This window comes from Lepisma saccharinum, chromosome 2, assembly GCF_977018435.1.
Source record: "Lepisma saccharinum chromosome 2, izLepSacc3.1, whole genome shotgun sequence".
In the NCBI taxonomy this organism is placed as follows: Eukaryota; Metazoa; Arthropoda; class Insecta; order Zygentoma; family Lepismatidae; genus Lepisma; species Lepisma saccharinum.
In genome coordinates, this window is record NC_139230.1 from 122,853,108 (window position 1) to 122,874,432 (window position 21,325).

Below are 21,325 nucleotides of genomic sequence, written 5' to 3' on the forward strand. Positions count from 1 at the left end.
TCCTGATAATCAAGTGAATAACCATTAAGCTTCTAATGAAAAAAATGTGCAGAATGGACATCCCTCAAAGTATGCATCAGATTAATTTTTACAGTTTTCTAATATCAACGGTCTGTGTTCAACTAACCAAAAAAAGAGGAGAGGGTGGGATTTGAACCTGTGAAATTTCATGCTTGAGGAAAGATAAGGAATACTAGCATCTAACCAACTGCTCTACAATAATTTACTAACAATATGGCCTGAAAAACACATTGACGTTTATGCAAACACACACCTTTTTGAGTTTCAAGCACATATTCGCCACAAGTATATGAAAATTATTATTTTTTAAAATCTGTTCGATATTATTCAGAGTACTGTAAAGAAAATGTTGGATAAAGTTCTCAAAATTTGCCTCTTTATGCTCAGATATGATGACAATTTCCTCCAGGTGGAGGAAATCCCTATTCAGTGTTTCAAACCTATCTGATTTCAAGTTGAGCACACACATTCGTAAAAAAAACTTAAGATTCTTAATCAAATTTACTATTGCTGTTTGAGTGTGTGAATTATATTAGTAGTTTATAGTTTTTAAGTTCATAGAATGTGCTAAATTTGAAACCTTTCACCTCAACATTTCTCATCTAGTTGAGGAACCTTCTCAAAGTTGGCTACTCTCAGCTACCACTGAAGTGCATTGTGGCTAAGTTTACGAATTCAGGACTTAGAATTATTTTGGGGCGGTCAATTAAGAAGTTCGGAAGAGTACATAATATATATATATCTATGTATATACCGCGTGAGGCACCTAAAAGTACCACCTGAAATAGCGAAGAAACCAGAAACAGTAGCGATGTGAGGTTTGCGGGAAACAATAATATCAAATGGGGCTCGTAAATCGGAGGTATGGGGTGGGTCGAAAAATATCAACAAATGGGGCATCTGGAGCAAAGTCATATTTTTTTAAATGGAACGATATACAATAATAATAAATATAAAAGAGCACATGCAGAGAAACACAACGCCGTTGGTCTCATGCATCTACTGCACATAGGAACGAAGATATGGCCATGTGAAAATATGTAAACAAACTAACAAGTGGCCCACTTGACCGTCAGTACCACGGCATGTACAAGTATGAGATGTCAGAAGCCATTGGACAAGATGAAGACAGAACGTGTTAAAGGAAGAAAAAATACAGTAGACATCGTCAGCACCATGTATTTGACAGTGTTACAGCATAATGAAAATGACCATGACAGTATGACCACTGCGTAAGAAGCGAAAACCTGTCCAAGTGTGTGTTCAAAGTGGTGGCCGTCAGCTGCGGTACAGGCAACGAGGCGCCCACGCAAAGATCGTTGCACAGAATGTAGCATCTCGTAGGGAATTTAACTACAGGCCGCAGTAATGCGGTGTTGCATATCTTCTGGAGTTGTTGGCACATCCCGGTAGACAATGTCCTTCAGATTTCCCCACAGGAAAAAGTCTAACGGTGTCAAATCTGGGGAACGAGCCGGCCATTTGACAGGCCCTCCACGTCCAATCCAACGATTTGGAAATGTATTTTCCACACATGCTGTAGCGCGTCTTGCACTGTGAGCTGGGCACCCGTCATGTTGGTACCACATTTCCCTCCAAGTCTGAAGTGGTATGTCCTCCAATAGTACAGGCAGTTCATGTTGTAAAAACTGTATGTATCGGTCAGCATTCAGTGTCCCTTGTATAAAAAAACGGTCAATGAGATGTTCACCCACTATACCACACCATACATTCACACTCCATGGGCGCTGGCGTTCCACTTGGCGAAGCCAATGTGGATTTGTCACCGACCAATAGTGCATGTTCCTTAGGTTGACATTTCCATGATTGGTAAAAGTTGCCTCGTCAGTGAAGAGGATACGTGACAAATCGGGTGTGTCGTGTCGTAACATCCATGTGCAAAACCGAACACGGTCCACAAAATCATTCCCGTGAAGTTCCTGATGGAGGGATATATGATATCGGTGAAACTTGTGTGTGTGCAGAATGCGCAATACACTTCGCTGACTCATCCCAGCATCTGGCAATTTCACGGGAGCTAACGTGCGGATTCACAGCAACAGCGGCGAGAACATTTGTTGTACCTGCCTCACCTGTAGTTGGTTGTTCCGCACACGTGCTCGTGGTGTTACACTTCCGGTGTCTCTTAATTTAATAAATAACTTACCAAACAGACGTCGAGATGGCTGTCGTCTGTCCGGATATCTCTCTGCGTACACACGGTAGGCTTCTGAGGCATTCTTTCGGCATTCCCCATAAATCAGGATCATGTCCGCTTTTTCTATGTGAACACCATAATCTTTGCTCTTACCACTACGACGGCTTGCTATGAACTAACACGATCTCGTGGACCTGCTATCAAAACTTGCTCTGCGTAAAGACAGTTCTGTCAGGCACCTGAGAAGTCTTACATGCCGTGGTACTGACGGTCAAGTGGGCCACTTGTTAGTTTGTTTACATATTTTCACATGGCCATATCTTCGTTCCTATGTGCAGTAGATGTATGAGACCAACCGCGTTGTGTTTCTTTGCGTGTGCTCTTTTATATTATGCATGTTATTGTATATCATTCCATTTAAAAAAATATGACTTTGCTCCAGATGCCCCATTTGTCGATATTTTTCGACCCACCCCATACCTCCGATTTACGAGCCCCATTTGATATTATTGTTTCCCGCAAACCTCACATCGCTACTGTTTCTGGTTTCTTTGCTATTTCAGGTGGTACTTTTAGATGCCTCACGCGGTGTATATATACAGGGTGTCGCAAAACTCTTTCAACAACGCTTGGGAGCAGGTAGATATCACAAAAACAAGTAACTTTTCCCTATAAAGTTTACCTCGAAAGCGCTTAGTTTCTGCGCTATAAGCGCTTAAAGTCTATCCTGTACATATGCAACCCAACACAGCAAATGCTTGCTCAGACATAACTACCAGGGGTGCGTGGCAGGGTTGCCACTAGCGTTCCTAGTTAAGAGAGACGACTTGAAAACAACAACCTTGGAGTCTTGCCTGAGCAAAATCCAAAACATTAATGATACTTGCGATGTTGTAAGAAGCATTGACAGTATTTATAAACTGACCAAGACAAATAATGGGGCAGACTGAAATTCAAGATTACGTACTCATTCTAAAATATCTCCATAATTGATCGATTGATTTGTTTTATTTTAATTTGCTTTTCTGACACCTTTGGCTAATCGCGAAGATGAGGATGATAGCTATGATGAAATAACAAATGACACCATTGTCTAGGCCAGGATTTAAACCCGAGACACCTGGCGCCTTAGCGATCTCTGCTAACAACATCACCACGGAATGTTTCGTGTATCATGAAATATCAACAATTGCAAGGGACACGTAAGATACGGGAAATCCACTAACGAACAAATGTAAATAATGCGCAAATGTGCAATACGAGTGCCCTTTACAGTTCAGCGCTTGACATAAGTATGCATTTCTTGGCTTTGGTTTTTAATAAGCAGTAGTTTTAATGTGTGAATTTTGTTCATGTCTAAAGACGTTTTTCATTAAATTGAAAGTCGGGGTCTGTGGTGGAGTGGTTAGAACATCGCGTTACGATGCCAGGAGTCTTGGATTCGAATCCCGGCTTGGGTATGAATGTTTGTGAGTGTCCATTCATCAATTTCATAATATCATCACTCATCACCATCTTCGGAAATTAGCCAAAAGTGGCACAAGAAGTGAAGTAAAATAAAGCAAATCAATCAATCAATGAATGAATCATTAAATTAAAATAGCCTTGCAATTATTTCCTTAGGATTGATTGATTGAGTGTTTTAAGTCCATTTTATGCACAGTAAGGCTAATTGGGACTGGAGCTACAGTTTAAAGTGGGATCCGAAACACTATGTGCCTCCACAGGGTACTGAACCGGGGACTCCCTGATTACAAGTCGACGACGCTACCACTGCGCCATCGGGGATGCCTAAAGGGACGAACACAATTAGCAATAATGGTAGCAGATATAGGAATAATTTTCAAATAAATTGTAATAACATTACAGTCTGCGTGTTCGAAACGAGGCAGCAAACACATCATGTTTACATTTGTTCGTTCGTGGATTTCCCGTATCTTACGTGTCCCTTGCAATTGTTGATATTGCATGATACACGAAACATTCCGTGGTGATATTGTTAGCAGAGATCGCTAAGGCGCCAGGTGTCTCGGGTTTAAATCCTGGCCTAGACAATGGTGTCATTTGTTATTTCATCATAGCTATCATCCTCATCTTCGCGATTAGCCAAAGGTGTCAGAAAAGCAAATTAAAATAAAACAAATCAATCGATCAATTATGGAGATATTTTAGAATGAGTACGTAATCTTGAATTTCAGTCTGCCCCATTATTTGTCTTGGTCAGTTTATAAATACTGTCAATGCTTCTTACAACATCGCAAGTATCATTAATGTTTTGGATTTTGCTCAGGCAAGATTCCAAGGTTGTTTTCAAGTCGTCTCTCTTAACGAGGAACGCTAGTGGCAACCCTGCCACGTGCCCCTGGTAGTTATGTCTGAGCAAGCGTTTGCTGTGTTGGGTTGCATACGTACAGGATAGACTTTAAGCGCTTATAGCACAGAAACTAAGTGCTTTCGAGGTAAACTTTATATGGAAAAGTTACTTGTTTTTATGATATCTACCAGCACCCAAGCGTTGTTGAAAGAGTTTTGCGACACTCTGTGTATATATATATGTATATATCTGTGTGTGTGTCATACCTTCATGATCAGTTTTTAATACCAAAGCATAGGGGCTTCACACGTGAAAGTTTGTTTGGAAACGTCCATCCAATCCAGCCAGGGCACTGGCTTTTATGATATAACACTTAGCCAGTCTGTGGGGTTAAAGCAGCAATGCTTCTGGGTTTCAGTCATGGTTCAGCCAAAACTAAAAACAAAATACTTTTTGTCATTAAATTAATGTTGCATTAAATGTTACACCTTGTGAAGTTTTTTCAAAATTTGAAGTAGTATCCAGTGTTATATTCCTAGTGCTATATTACCAGGAAATTAAGCTTTTGGCTCATTGAGTGGTTTAAATGAAACATGCCTTCTTGTTAATTAATCTAATTCTTATGTTTATATTCACAGGAATGTTGTATTTTGGAGGTATTATTTTTCAATGTTTAAGCATCTTTTTTTAATTCATGAAAAATGCCACAATTCACATTTTATGGCAAATTCACTTTATTTCAAATGGGCAAAAAATTTGTTCAGAAGGTGTGACTGCACATTATACAAAATCTTACACAGGCTATAACATTCATAAACACTCCTTTGCAAAAATAAACGTTGCTCAGTATTATCGCATTTGCAAAAAATTGGAGTCTATACAAATGGAACTCACTTAATGCCCTCGTATAAAACTCCAGACAACCAAATAAATTCAACAGCAGCAGATGAAAAATGACAAATTGGTAGGGCTGGCAGAGGAACAATGATCACTGATTACAACGGAATAATTCAAGTAACTATTATATTACAGTATTTTCATATTATTATTATTATTTCGTAACTTTGGACATTAACTTCACTTAGTGGCAGATTAATAACCATCTCTCATGAGTTTATAAGGGCAGGGGAGAGAGGGGGGAAATTGGAATTGCTTTGTGAGTGTAGCAGAACACAGAGGTTGGGAATATGCACTTGTCAAATTTTTATAACATTTAGCAATGCATATTTCTGTTTCACTCTCTCGTGATATTATTCAATTGATATATCTTCATTTGTTGGTTCTTCTTGATATCAAAGAACAGTTTACTGTCATTGCAAATATATATTAACCTCTGCAACAACCAGTATTGTGCAGGGGATGGGGTCCTTGTATGCATTGATATATGAAATAAGTGAGCAAGAATATTAATAACAATCTAACAACACTTTGCAGTGGTGCATGCTGCAGTCTAACGCTCCATTTATGCATGCCATTTTTGTCAGATGTCGCAGTCCAAAGACACAACAAAATTGGTTCCATGTCGTGTCATGGTCGCATGTCACAGAAAGATGTTTTGTTGAAGTCAGACACTAGTTGAATAGCAATATCCAACAAAAAATGCATGCATCAATGGAGCATAAATGCTCATCTGACACAATATCTGACAAATAATTGGGTTGCATAAAAGTTGTCATTTGTTTCAATGTTCCTCAGAATGTCTAATGAAAATGCTGTACTACAAAGTCTGACAACTACTGGCTGGTGCCAACGTTCTGATAATTCAATACATTTTCAGGGTGTATATCAAAATAAAAAATCCACGAGTCTCTACTTTTTCTTGACATTTTCCCCCTTTTTCTTAACATTATTTAATCACTCCCTGCTTAGGTATAATTGCAAATTAAGAAAAAATAGATATTTTTATTCAATGAAAAACCCCTACCACAAGGCTGCTTAAGATGAAAACAGAAGCTGTTCTTTAACTTTATACTTGCATTAATTATGAATGCATGTATAAAGTAATGATTCAGATTTCATCCTAGATGGATAATGGCCATATTACGTTATTTAATATTTTTACAAAACTTCACGCATACAAGAATTAAATTCTTAAGAAACAAAGTAAACAAATCTTAACCACAAATCAATACAATTTTATATTTCCAAATATTCAATTTTATCAAATACCAGTACAGGTATAAAACAATGAAAACTCACTATACTGAAAAAACAATAGTAAACATTCTTGACCACAAGCATAATTTTTTGACTTTTTCTTAACTTTCTTGATCTACCTGTTGAATTCTTGACTGGTGGACACCCTAATTTACATGGAATATTTGAAGATTTAAATTTTCCTGCCCCTCTGGAAATTTCAATCCTCTTGTTTCTGACACACTGGTTGTGTTGTACACAAAGGGGTCTAAAAGTCGACACCAAGGAAACTCAACAATATTTCTTATTTCTGTGCAGTACTTTATAACAGCATCTTTTAAAGAATATGCCTGGTACATTCGTACCATCACATTAACAGTAAAAAAACAACAAAAAAACACATTCAATATCGCTGAATAGGCACTGCTACTAAAAAAAGCTTGGGTGTATCCAAGAGTATGAATTTCTCTCCATGTTGCAAGTGGAAGTTCTTTTTTTATTTTGATTATTAAGCTGGACACGATGTTTGAAAAATATGATGAATAAGAATTTTTGGAGTCTCATTTATTCCTTATGTGGAATCAACTTCAACATCAAGTTACAGCTAATCAAATGGAAGTTTTGACTTTTCTGCTGGAGAAATGAATCTTCAAACTGCCCTCTTCTCATTGACATCCATTTCTATTCCATTGGAAGCTTTATATTCCCAAGAGAACGAATCAAATCATACTCTCATCAAAGCTTCTCTCCTTGCCTCCTGGCAGTCTTGCCAAACCTGATGTGCATAAAAGAACTAAATTCCCCTTAAATGGAGTTAAAGCCGACTTTCATGGATCTAGATTTATGAAGACTGGATAAAGTGCCTCCTAGGGTAATGTTAGTTGTTAAAGGGGTGGGGGCAGTGCAATTATTGTTAACTCTAAATTGATGACAATTTATTCTTAGTTTTCAACATCTAGATCTGCGGCATCACCCATCTCAATAATCCACCGACGGTCATATGAAGTTGAAAATAAAGACTTTCCTGATACCAATATTATGCCAATTTCACGTCAAACACGGTGTTATAAAGAAAAAGCTGGGGACATACGAGGGAGTGAGGCGACACAGCCAATATAACAATATCACATCACATGCAAAATGTATAATTATGACAAAAATTGGTCTATGTGGGCCGGAACCAGTAATGGCATCATAGTGAGACACGGGGGTGGGTGTCCCAGTTCACAGCCAAACGAGTGCACGAAAGAGGCAGATCTGGCTCCAAGAGGGCTAAGTTAGCACACTGTCATGGATGGAAGAGCTTGGGAAGAGTCTCGTGGAGATTGTATCGCATGCCCTTAACAGAAAAAAAAAGAAAGAAAGAAAGAAACTGTAAAAAAAGACAAAATTCCCTGACTTTTTTCAACCTCTCAAATTCCTTGACTTTTCATGATATTCCAGGTTTGTCACCACCCTGAGTAAACTCCAGAAGCTGTGATGTTGGAATTACAAAGTGTGGTGTCAAACTCCCATTCACTGAATCGAGAGTTGCAGCACCTGATGTTATTGCTTCGGAAAACAAATTTAGATTGTTCATGTCATTCCTTCTCATGGCAAAAAAAGTGGCTTGAAATATCAGAGCTCGATGCATTAGAGAACTCTGTGGCCAAAACATTTGCAATGTCTCCAGAATCAGTAACTAGTATGGCACCACTGCACTCAGTGGAACAAGAAAATGGACTCAATAATTCTGGCCCGGATACACCATTCTTTGCAGAGCAGTCACATGCTGCAAACATGTTGTAACATAGATAAACATGGCACTCAGAAATGCTATTAATTTATAACCTACATGGTACATCAAGACAGACAAAAAGAAAGAGGGAAAAAGAAATGGAGGGACTAAGTTTCGAATTTTCTAATTACTGCATCTTGTTAAGAGCTCTGATCTGTTTCCTTTGGGCTTGTGTCTAGGAACACGAAAATCAACATTAGTGATAACAAGCTTTTGTACTCACTTCAGTTTCAATTTCTCCTTTTCTGATCTATTCTTTAGCTTCTCCTCTAGCATTCTACAGATCCGGTTCCCTGATGCCTCAGAGTAAAACTTGTCACTTTCTATATAATCCTTCAGAAGCGTTGCTGCCTCGGCTACTGACTTGTCCCAAAAGATTCTTGCTCTCTCAAGCTAAACCAAGAGAAACAGATATATACAACGTGCACAACAAGATATCTCACACATTCACAACTAAAGTATTATCCTATTTTCTTTATTTATACATATAAAAAAACACTTATTTTGGCAAAACAAATTCCAAGAATTTTCCATAAAATAAATATCCAGGTCACTTTGCAGTGCTTTGACATTCCAACAAGTGAGTTTTAAGTGTTAAGTGAATTGGATATTCAAGAGAATCAAGTTAAAGATAAATTAACAAAAATATTCTGAACAAAATATAATTTTACAGTTTATCTTCAAGAAACTGGATCAAAAAAGTAAAAATAAAAATATGTACTGTCCCACATCTTGACAATCTTGACCCTGACTTTTTAAGGATTTCCAGGTTAATGGTAGACAAGGCCATTTACACTGTACAAGGTCCAGAAAGGAAGGTTCTTAAAGTGTGAACATTTCAAAGATCTAGACACACACAAAATAAATGGAGAGAGAATCACATAGAATTGAAATTTTTTAACTCATGAACAACCACACTCTTTTGAAGGCAAACCCTCCTTCCAAGTGTAGTCAGAAGAACGTACCTCTTCAAGTACACTCTTGTTCACAAGAAGTGACACATTTTGTAGGGCTGAACAGTTTAAGAATATGCCACTATATCTAAGTGTGCAAAGCACAAAAAAGGTCTGATTGATGTATACTATGTTGTAAAAATAGTACAAATTAATCAGTATTCTACTGATAATGGCTGATCTGCAAGTCAAGAGAGTTCTGTATTTGCATCCTTCTGCAACCCTGCATTCTTCTTTACACAATTTCTGCCTGCCAGAAGAATATAGTTCCCCTGCAGGTGTTCAGGTTGAAATATGTTGAAACAGTTTCGAACAAAGTGGACAACACCAGGAAAACCATGAAGTCATTTAAAAGATGGCACATACAGAGATCCATATTGTTGTCAGGTGTGTAAGTTACCACTAAAGGAACATACTATGGAAGAAGAAGAAATTTCTGAAGAAGTCCCTACTATTAATTGCCAAGTATCTACCTATCAGCAGAGGTTACTATGTGCAGTGAAGGATCATGTGGGAGCATGGAATGCTTAGAACTAGGAGTGGCAAATAATTCTACCATCTATCTATCATTGTTTGATCACAAATATATGTGATCAAATTCCCTGAAGGCCTCGAGGCTGTAGCATGAAAGGAGGTGATGAAGTTCGTCATACACGCTGCCTTCGCAAGTACAAAATGAAAATTCTTTTTATTTCATTTTCACTGAATTCGCCAAGCTGGTTCATGTAAGTTTGGCAATGGTCCCACAAAACCTACTTCAAGTACACGGAAACATGCTCTTCTCCTCAGCTTCTATTTCGTTTGTTTACACAACTAACTGAATTTAACATGGAGCACAAAGTGAAAGAAAACTTCAATCAGCCACGTTGTAATCATTCCAATTTCAGCATGGAAACAGAAGGTTTCACATTCCGAAAAATGATTGATTCCCATGAGTTGCTGAACTGCATGACTTTGATATTGTTGTGGTCTCTGAAAGTTGGACAAATACCTCCATGCAAATGTTATAAATTAACCTGCCAGGTATCAGATCGTTAAAAATTATCGGGCACGTAAAACAATAGTGGGCATTTTTTCTTTATTTGAAAATTGAACTGAGCTTTCACATTGTAGGTTGTAGTGACTTGAACGATAACAATGCTGTTCAATATGTAAAATTGTTAGCAAAAAAAAAAAAATAGGCATACGTATTACATGTAAAGTAACAAACATAGCCCACACTAAACTCTCCTTTTTGTGCTACTGGGTGATGCAAACTGTGATTTCTTAAAACATGAAATAAACACACAGTACTTCAAAGCACTCTTTAATACATTCAGTGTGGCTCAAATAATTGACAAGTCAACAGGAATCACAGCAAACTGTAAAACGCTCAGACGTCATAGCAATACAGGGTGTACACAAATTAATATCAGAGATTTAAACTTGTATATTTTCTATGCTATACACATTACAAATATGAACCATATATGAAATAAAAGATTAACTCACCAAGTTTTCATAACCTACATTACAAGTGTTCAATGTGGGAACAATTTGTGATACCGCACACATCCAGCTGGTAGTCCAATTCTTGTGACACTTAACTTAGCAAGTCTGGTGTAAATGACTCTACCGCTGCAACAATCCTGTGTCTCAACTCGGGTAAGCTGGCAGTTAGTGGTGGTACATAAACACAATCTTTTACATAGCCCCAAAGGAAAAAGTCACAGGGGGTGAGGTCAGGGGACCTTGGAGGGCACTGGAGAAGATGCAAGTCATCTGCACCATGACGACCAATCCAACGATGGGGGAAAACTTCATTTAACCATTCCTGCACTACGTTATGAAAGTGAGGGGAAGCACCGTCTTGTTACCAAAAGATGTGTTGTTTATCCTTCAGTTGCGGAAAGAGCCAATTTTGAAGAATGTCTACATATGAAATTCCAGTAACAGTTTCTTCCATAAAAAAGAACGGCACATAAACTTGTTGTTTAAATACTGCACAAAAGACATTAACTTTGAGTGAATCCCATATGTACTGCAGAGTTTCCCATGGATTCTAAGACACCCAGATATGAACATTATGAGTGTTCACTTTTCTACTTACATCAATTGTGGATTCATTGCTGAAAATCACACAACTATGAAAATTGTCATCTTCTTGATGTCAATGATCTGCAGGCTTTAGGGCCTGTAACAGCTGCAGATGGTGCAGTCTCATTGGAGTCTTTTCCTTAACACTTTCCACACTGTCAATTGTTGGCATTGCTAGTTCTGGACTCGCCCGCCACACAGATTTTATAGGACTACAAGTGAAAGCCGTTCTGATGCTTTCCACCTTCTCGCCTGTAACACGTGACCATCTGGAACTTTTGACTTTACACAGGCATCCTGTCATCTTAAACTGGTTATACTACCTACAAATGTTGTTGTCAGATGAGGTTCGCTTCCAAATCTTCGCCGATATGGCCGTTGAACTGTAACAACTGAATTAGACCTCGCGAGTTTCAACACACAAAAAGACTTAAGCTCGAGAGTCACTATCTTTACAAATGGCTCTGCCGAGCAGCAGAGTTAGGAAACAAATTTTGTTCATGCATAGAATCGAAACTTGGTGAGTTACTCTTCCATTTCAAATATAGTTCATATTTGTAATGTGTATAGTATAGAAAATATACAAGTTTAAAACTCCGATATTCATTTGTGCACACCCGGTATAAAATGCAAAGTTGCTCACAATTCAAATGTTGATAACAGGTTGGAAAAAAATCATTTTTGACAATTTCTTTTATGAAGAACACACTTGAAATTGCTTGTGTGTTTTTTAAAATATTTTTTCTTTATAGAAAGGCTTCTCTGGTTAATGGACCTGTAAATTATTTGAATAGTTTGATTAAAGCAAAAAAAAACCTTCTTTTGGTAAATATACATTCTTATGTTTCCGATACTGTATATGTCAGAGGCGTATATTCAGGGCTATCTAGGCTATCTGCGAAGCCCAGAGTCTGGGAATAAAATACAGAAAAAAATATCTATAAAAAAATGTGCATAAAATTTTTCATTTCAATAAGAAGATGAACCTATTTCTTAGAAGTTGGAAACATTGCCTGCTTTCTTTGAATTCGTGAGACGTCTGGCCCAGCTGGCGGGCAACTCCATGGGGGTGACTGGTAAGCTTGGCAGGGCTACGATCAATGTTGCAAACCAATTTTTCTCACCATGTAATTTCCACAGGATCGGGGAATTGTGGAGACAAACTGTTACAGGAGAGAGAACAGGGTTGCATATGGCGGGGAAAAAACCTTCTGAATGTCCTCAACAGTCTGGGTCAATGTTGAAAAACAATTTTTCCCAGCATGTAATCTTCCCAGGAATGGGGAATTTTGAAGCCAAATTATGGTGGGGAAGGGGAAAGTGTCATGTGGCAGGGACAAGAACATAATTGAACGCTTGCAGAGGAGTTGAAAAAGAGGTCGTTGACCTTCAAACAACTAGAGATACAGTGGGGAGTAGAAAATTGTTGGCTGAACGGGAATGGTTTACCGAAATGACAAGGACCAGTTCCAGTCTAGATCGCGTCGAGTGGTCTTGGTGCGTGGAATTTATTTAGAGGCAGCGTGTGAATACAGTAGTGAGTGGATTGTATTTTTGTGAATGATATGTGCTGTGTGTTGTGTAGTGAACTGAAATGAGGGACATAATTAACAAGCTGTCTTTTCGGCTTACGAATTACAATAAGCTCCAAATCATTGTGGATTTTTCTTGTATGTCCACTTTATGAACAGATAAGCTAATTGGGATCGGACCTACAGTTAAAGTGGTATCTAAACCACCATGCATCAAACCCAGGACCCCTTAGTTTCAAGGCAATGACATTATTACTGTGCCAACAAGGAGTACCCAAAATTAAAATCGTGAAAATAGGCAGGTTGAAATTTTGTTTTTATTCTCGTATATACGCTTACATAATATTTCACACAATAGGGGTCTGTCATTTATGCAAATAAGAATGAAATTCTTGAAATACTTTCCTTACTGACAATGTATATTTCGTATTATTTATGAGGTATATAGTTTGAATCACAGTCACATCACTTTAACCCGCCACCCCAAATGAGTTAAAAAAACAAAAACACCCCCACCAGCAAATTTTTGTCCATTCGAACACTATGATATGGTGCGATACCCCAGGTTCTTAACCCAGTATACGCCACTGGTTTACCGAAATGACCTACTATGGAAATGTTTCTCAAGTGTGTTAATGAAACTATAATAATTTCAGTACCTTTCTTCCAGTGAAAATAAAGCATTCTGGATGTACCCAATAATTGTAATTTAAAATATTTTTATAGTCTTTGTAGCTGAACTTTGGAGATTTTTTAAAGGATAGTTTGCAAAATATCAGCTGCCATGTTTGCTTACGGCTTAATAATAATGCCACTATTTACAGTTTAACATGATTAGAATTGTGTGTATTTTTCTACACAGTCTTTTTGCCTGTAAATAATTGAATTTTAAATAAATATACATTTATGTGCTTACAGTTTACATATTATATTATATTACATATTATTTCTTTTGTATGAGCTTCACATCAGTACATGTAGTTTGTCTCCTTTCTTAGAGCCTAATAAATACAGTGCACTTTCACAATCGAGTTTTGGAAGACGGCCATCATGTCGAGCAGTGGGATAGCATTGCCAGTATTTAGACCAACAGTTTTATGCTGACCTTGGCACCGGACCTGTTACTCAAAACCTTGATAATATAAGACCAATAAGCCAGCTTCAGTTGTCTCTAAATTGTTGAAAAAGTAGTGTACCAGCAACTTTCTAAATATGTTGAAGTGAACAATGCACTGCCAGAATTAGTCATACATACAGTAAGTATGGTACATCCACTGCACTCACAATCATAGTGGATGATGTACATCTACTGCACTCACAATCATAGTGGATGATATCTTTAACTTCATGGATGATACTGGTACTCATAGACCTAACCTGAGCTTTTGATAGTGTATTGTGTGATCTACTTTTAGATAATCTCCAATGATTTTAATTTCAACCCTTAAAATGGTTCCATTCATATTTTAAAAACAAAGAGCAAAGAGCACAAATGTCTGGCATAAAACTGTTGTATTCAAAATCTCTACCAACAAAAATTGGAGTACATCAAAGGTCAATATTTGGTCCATTCAACAATTATATTTCACATTATACACTGCATTTATAACAGCAATACAAACATGTACACCCTTGAGAGGAAAAAAAAAAACACCCACCCTCGAAAATTTCAAAGTCCAAATCTGCACGATGCGATAACAAGACGGGGCAGTGTAGCAAACCTCATACAAGAAAGTAGCATCACCAGCATGTCAAAGACTGGATGATGTTACAACAGATTACAAATAATTAAAAAATTGATACATTTCGCAACCATTCTTTTCTCCTGCTTCATTCATCAACATTGCTATTGCTGTAGATAACTTGAAGGATCGGTCTTGTGAAACTTGATGAAAACATGAAAGAAGATTGGTATGTTGGCTCCAAAAAACGAAATATATATATATATATATATATATATATATATATATATATATATATATATTTATTTTCAACTTGATAAACATTACATGCTGAATTTTTGCATAAAATGAATTTTGAAAAAAAATTACAGAAACATGCATGCACACAAACACACACACACACACACAAAATGCATGTATAATCAGAAATGAACACTAGCAATTGGGTTGTTTGGTCACAAACAGCACACGTGTTATTCTAAATTACGTTCCCTACCAAGTCGGCAATGAAATTTCAAATGGTGCGAGTTCTTCACAGTGTGTAACACTGTTGATCATCGTGGCAGTCTTCCTGACTCAGCTTATGGCTTGCAGGAGCTGCTTACATTCCCAAAACAATCATATGTAAGGATATAAAAATATTCATGTCCACAAACCAAACCATAATTTATGGGGGAAACATGCCAACAGGCCTCTCGAAATGTAAAGTTGCAAGGAATGGCCAGACGAAACGTACCACGGAATATCTACTGAGTGAGCCTGGAAGAGCATGTGAAGATGAGGGAGGGAGGGGGGGAGAGAGAGAGAGAGAGAGAGAGAGAGAGAGAGAGAGAGAGAAAAGCAGTTATTTTTCATGTTGCTGTGGATGATGGTTTAGAATGTATGTTTAGTAAATTTGCCCTATTGTTTTCAGTCATTTCAAATAGTTTGAGAATAATTTTTGAAAGCGCAAAATTGGCTACAGTGTGTTGCAATATTAATTATAAATTTTTGTTTGAGTTTATCAGAAATATTTTAAAATTGAAGAGCCTAGTATAACAACGTTAATCAAAATACATATTAATTGTTCCTTACAAATATCGAAATGACTAGAAGTTTGTGTATGTGTTGAAGAAAACTACAAAATCCTTGATATTTCCATAAGATGATAATACTAATAATACAGGAAAACCTCATTAATACGAAGTTCAAGGGACCAAAAAATGTCAACTTCGTATTAAACGACTTCGAGTTATCCAAACGTTTCAAGATGGTGCCGGTTTTCAGGTGTAAATAAAGTAGAGTATAAATTAGCCCCACAAAGGATATTTTATACTTGGTGGTAGCTCAGAAAATAAGCTTTATATGTACTATATAATAATATTGTACGTTTTAAAGGAAGTGTAAAAAATGTTACACAAAATGAGAACATGGAGCTTAACGCGGACACAAAGATTACAAGGAGTCAGTTAACACCATTTATCCTGTCTAGTTATACAACCGGTTATGCACGGGATGCATGTTGTGGCAAAAAGTCTTATAAAAAACAGTATTTTTTTTTAATTGTGCAAAGTTGTTGCTCTTCCACGAAATTCTTACAATTTTAGTTCATAAGAAACCCGTTTGCACGGAGACCTACGGAAAAGAAAACAATCTCATTTATTGCAAGAAGTGAATCTTGACAGTAGTCACACGCGAGCAAGAGACGGGAGATAATCGGACAGAATGAATATTGGATTTTATGTACTAGAACATTGTCCGTTACAGGATTAACTGGTAAGAGAAGATTCTCTTGGGAGAGAACACAACCTTTCCCTGGCACAAAACAAAAAAATCGGGTCTGTAAATTTCATTCTGGTTCGGCTGTCTAAAACACATCGTAAAAAAAAGTCACGTATTCTTTGCTTCAGTTAACTTCATATTTGCCCCCCCCCCTCCCCTTTTTCAGGGAGCAGTTAAAACTCTTCCTCAACTTGCATTGTAATCAACTCTGAAAAAGTAAACACACAACTTGCGATGTTTGCACCCAATGTGTATCCTAGGACACATTAAACAATGCCGCACTCGATAATCACTCTGGTTTGGATCCCACTTTAAACTGTATATTTAGTCCCGCTTAGTTCAGCAGTATAAAATGAACTAAAAACAAGTTTTACGAAACTTGCGTATTTTCAGATTAATCGACAATTTATTGTAGGTTTCAGGAGTATTCTGGAGGTCAAACACTCGCTCCGCCAAAACTTTTCCTCTCGTATTCCTACATTGAGCATTGCGTTTTTTTTTTTTTTTAACAGCAGCACGCTAATGGTTCTGAAGAAAAGCGGGGATTATATGGCTTTGCGAGATTCAAAACAATGAAGCTTATTCCTTCCCACTGGATGAGTCATTGCAGTTAAAGTCCGCGCGTTCATTATATCCCCAGCGGTTAACAAAGGGAGCGGTGCTCTTTGTTAAAAGAAACACCCAAGCGGGCGGTTTTCTTTTGAAGAAACTGGAGTAGGAAAGCGATGTTGCCAAATTGAAGGAAAGGGTAAAGAAAAAGAAAGAGAAACAAACAAATTAAACAATATGTAAAGAGAAAAGACTCACGCACCCGCCTGCTCCGCCTTGCAACTACAAGAAATGTAAAGAAAATGTGGCAACAACGTCTGAGTGCACGCGCTTATCGGAAGCGGTCTGGCTATTGTTGGCTATTGTTTCCAGTGTTAAGTTTTATCAAAGGGTTGCCGATGGGGATATAATGAACGCGCGGACTTTAACAGCAAGCCAGAGGTTTCCAGACGCTAGACTAAACACTGGCGCCATCTGCAGCGTAAACACAATGAGACCAGCTGGAAGTTAGAGCAGCAGGTGGCAGAAGGGAAATCATCGGCATTTTAAAGATAACACAGTTGTCGAAGACCAAACTTTTATCAGCAGTGTGAAAAATCACATTACCATGCACACTAGTGGCGGATATTGAGCTGGTGTAGAAGAAGGAAGGGGACACTTTTCTTTTACTTATCATGCGGTTTTTGTTCATTTTAAAGAAGGTTTTCCTAACTGTTTGCTTTTTTTTAGACGCCAAAGGAGCTGGTGTGAGCAAGAATATCGATATCCTGGCCGAAACAATTATCAACGGACACCCCCCCCTCCCCGTTTGCTGATAGATAAAGGGGAGAAGTCACTCAGACAACAAAAAACTGTTTTGGCAAATTTTATGACCGGCACAGTTGGGAAACGTATGAAGCGGGAAACTGGAGTTGCAACATACGTAAGATCGATGTCAACTTTTGCGGGAAACCTAGATGACAACGCATTAAGCTGGTTGACGATCTTTAGTTGGCCTATGCGGCTTTGATTATCTGTAACAGTTTCCCTTTTTTATGAGGTTCTACAGGGCACAAAGAACACGCTTTTAATGAAAGTGGTTACCGGAAGTTGTCTGCTACCAGGCCAAAAGTTGCTGGCTCACGGGAAATTGCTGTATCTCGAGCTCAGAGCTAGACAGATTGGTGAGACTTCCAGGCGCCACGCGTCTTGTATCGTGCGATCTTATCTCGCATTTCTCATCTGGCACTGGTGAATATTTCCAAGGTGGCGCATTCAGCGGGGAAAGAGCTTGACCTCCCATGCACATTGACAAAGAATGTCTATGTCCAGCGGGCATTTCGGGCTGCTTCCCTCGAGTTGTCAGCAGCTCTTAGGACGAGGAAACATGTCAAGGTCAAGTTAAAATAACGTCCAAGCTCTTTCCACATTCAATCTTCTCTTGTCGACTTACGCAGGTGTCTACTTCGAATTAAGCTAAAACAGTTTTGCGGTAGGGTCTTGTAAACAACTTCGTATTAAAAATTATCCGTATTTCGATTTATCCGTACTGAAATACATTATAAATCCTATCTTATCGGCTGGGGAATGGGAAGAACTTCGGATTAAAGGGTACTTCGTATTAACCAATATCGTATTAACGAGGTTTAGAAAATATTAATAATAACGTGAAAAAAAGTAGTAAGATTTGTAATTGCACACATATTCTTACTTTGACTAGATAGTTGCTGTTGAGTGAAAGTCTTATTCCTTAGCTTCACGTTCAGGAGAATATAGCGCGAATATCATTTCTATGCTGACACCATGCAGTTATATTTACCAACCACACACAAAATAGTTAGACATGATGTTGAGATGCCAAATAATGAATTGGAAAAAAAAATGAAAGTTGGTGTGATTCAAATGAACTATTATTTATTTTTGACAAATGAATGAAAATACATGTTCCTGGGTAGCACACAACCAATTATAAATGGGTGGCAAGTACAAAAACATGGGTCTTGAAAATATGAGAGACATGCATACTACAAACAAGCAGAAATGAAATTCCCTGACTTTTCCAGGTTTTCCAGGACAAAATTTACATTTTTCCCTGACAATTACAAACTAAACAAAATCGATCTTTTTGCAAATGGAAATAATAAACTCATTCAGATCCACGTATGGTCTTGTTAAGTACCATTATTATCTCCTATGAAATTGACTTAATTTCTCTATTCTCTATGATTTGAATTCAAACTGCAAAATAGTGAATTTGGAAAATTATTACAATTCACAAGCTAGGGAAGAATTATGGAATTTTGTCATACGCAGTAAGTTTAATATAAAATACTTGATAATTTTTAAAGTTACAACTAAATGAGATAAGAGTGAAGAGTGATTGATTAAGAAATACAATTTGTAATTTATCAGTCTCCTTATACATTCTCGGTACTATATGTTGATATTTTCACTGAGGTTTGGAACCCTCTGCTTGCAAGAACCATGAGTGCGGACTCATTTTTCAATGCATAGAGCTACTTCTCTCTTCTCTGTAAAGCAAACAACTTAACTCTTGCATATAAGTGAAACAATTGAATCGAACAAAAGAAAGTGTCATATTTCCTTACATTATCAATGGGATTTCTGCTTCAGTACAGTATATCCAAGTGAAGTACTGTGAAACTGACAACATGCAACATGCAACATGACAACATTAATGCTGTCGAAAAGGGTATGTAGGTATTAGAAATTGAACACAAGCAATTTATAGAATTGCATTGTGTAGGTACCTGATTTAGCTAACCACACATTAAAACAGGAACACTCTAATAATAAAAGCTTCTGAAAGTTCATATACGAGGGGCATCCTGAAAAAAGCTCCACTGGTGCCTATACACAGCACTAGTGGTCGGAGAGCAACACACTCACATGCAGGCAGGAAGAAGTGGCATGTAGCTATAATCTGGTACAGTTGCAATGCAGCCGTTTTAGGACAGTTCTAGGTTAAATATTGCAGCTCTCATACACTCTCCCACCGACTGTGGTGAAGCCTACATGGCACGCTCAGAATTGGCACAGAGACACCAGCAATCGTGTGAGGTGTGCAGACCGGACGTCGTGAGTGATAGTATGGTGTGTGGACAGACGATGGTGCAGACAATTCACGGAAGGTCAATCGAATGTGCGCAACCCCATACAGCTGAGTACACATGAGAGATCTTTGACCACTCCCTGAACAGCCCTGGCCTTAAATGTACCGACTTTCATCTCTTTGTTTAACTGAAGAGGTTTCTGGCAGGGCAAGGATTTGACAGCTACACTGCGATAGAGATAGTTCCAGTCTTTGCTGTCAGACACATATACCATACATACAAAATTTAGTACCATACTACGACAAATGCCAGAACAATGGTGGTGATCATGCCGAAAATTAGGTATGTTACTAATGCAATAAATTACAACTGATATTCTTGTTTTATTTATGCCTAATCGGTAGAGACTTTGATATTTTGTTATTTTTTTCAAATTGGTGTATTTTCTTATTTTTTATTTTTTTGTATACGGTGTAACTTTTTCCAAAATTCACATTTTCATTTTAGCGCATTTTCTGGCAAATATCTGAAATTATACCTTCATGGTGTTTTAAAACTACTGTTTCAAATTGTAAGTCACATGGCTTACGCCTCTTCGTGAGAGTTTGATATCTTGAAAGTTATTTTCCATACCCCCTTTTTTAATTCTAAGGTAAGGATTTTAGATAATGGAAGTTTCTCCGTATATACTGAAGGGTGCATAATGACCATAAGTGGCGACGCACCCAAAAAATTAAAATCAATCAATCTCACGTAACAGATACCGATATATTATGGCACCAAAAATTGGCATTATCTTTTTTTGACTTGTTAGTGTTACATTTCTAAAAATTCGCGCTTTTTGTTTTAGAACATTTATCTGCCAGATCCTTTATCCCTCAAAATTTCCTGAAGGTACCAGCTACATATGATGCTGGGTGGGTGCCGGAGCAGTTTCAATATGTGGAAAACATCCCGGTTCTCCCCCGCAGGAGATCGACCCGCAGGTCTCTCGCATAGTAGTCAGATGCTCTAATGACTGAGCTACTGAGCTCGACAAATGCCGATGGTGTGCACTTAGCTTGGTAATTCAAAACATATCTTGTGCGACAAATACGAAGATGTGGCTCCCGTGTGACTGTAGATACGCACTCAATCTCCTGTTAGAACCCTGCCACTTTGCTCTGTGATGCAAACGGTCTTGATAGAAGTTGAAAAAATCGTGGGAAATACATGATTTAATGTGACTGTCGGATTTATTCCATGTACATATAACTCTATAGTTTACTCTTGAGTAAAATGTTGGAAAACTTGCATGTTCCATGTACACAAAC

The 21,325-nt window shown here is 37.8% G+C and overlaps 1 protein-coding gene across 1 annotated transcript in view; it reads right to left on the reverse strand.

Moving 5' to 3' along the window:
• The window catches only part of LOC145983621 (uncharacterized), a 125,096-nt gene that overhangs the window by 54,155 nt on the left and 49,616 nt on the right, over positions 1-21,325 (reverse strand). The window contains exon 5 of the mRNA XM_083116683.1: positions 8,630-8,799. Coding sequence (XP_082972809.1) covers positions 8,630-8,799 — 170 coding nt within the window. The remainder of the gene's footprint in view (positions 1-8,629; positions 8,800-21,325) is intronic.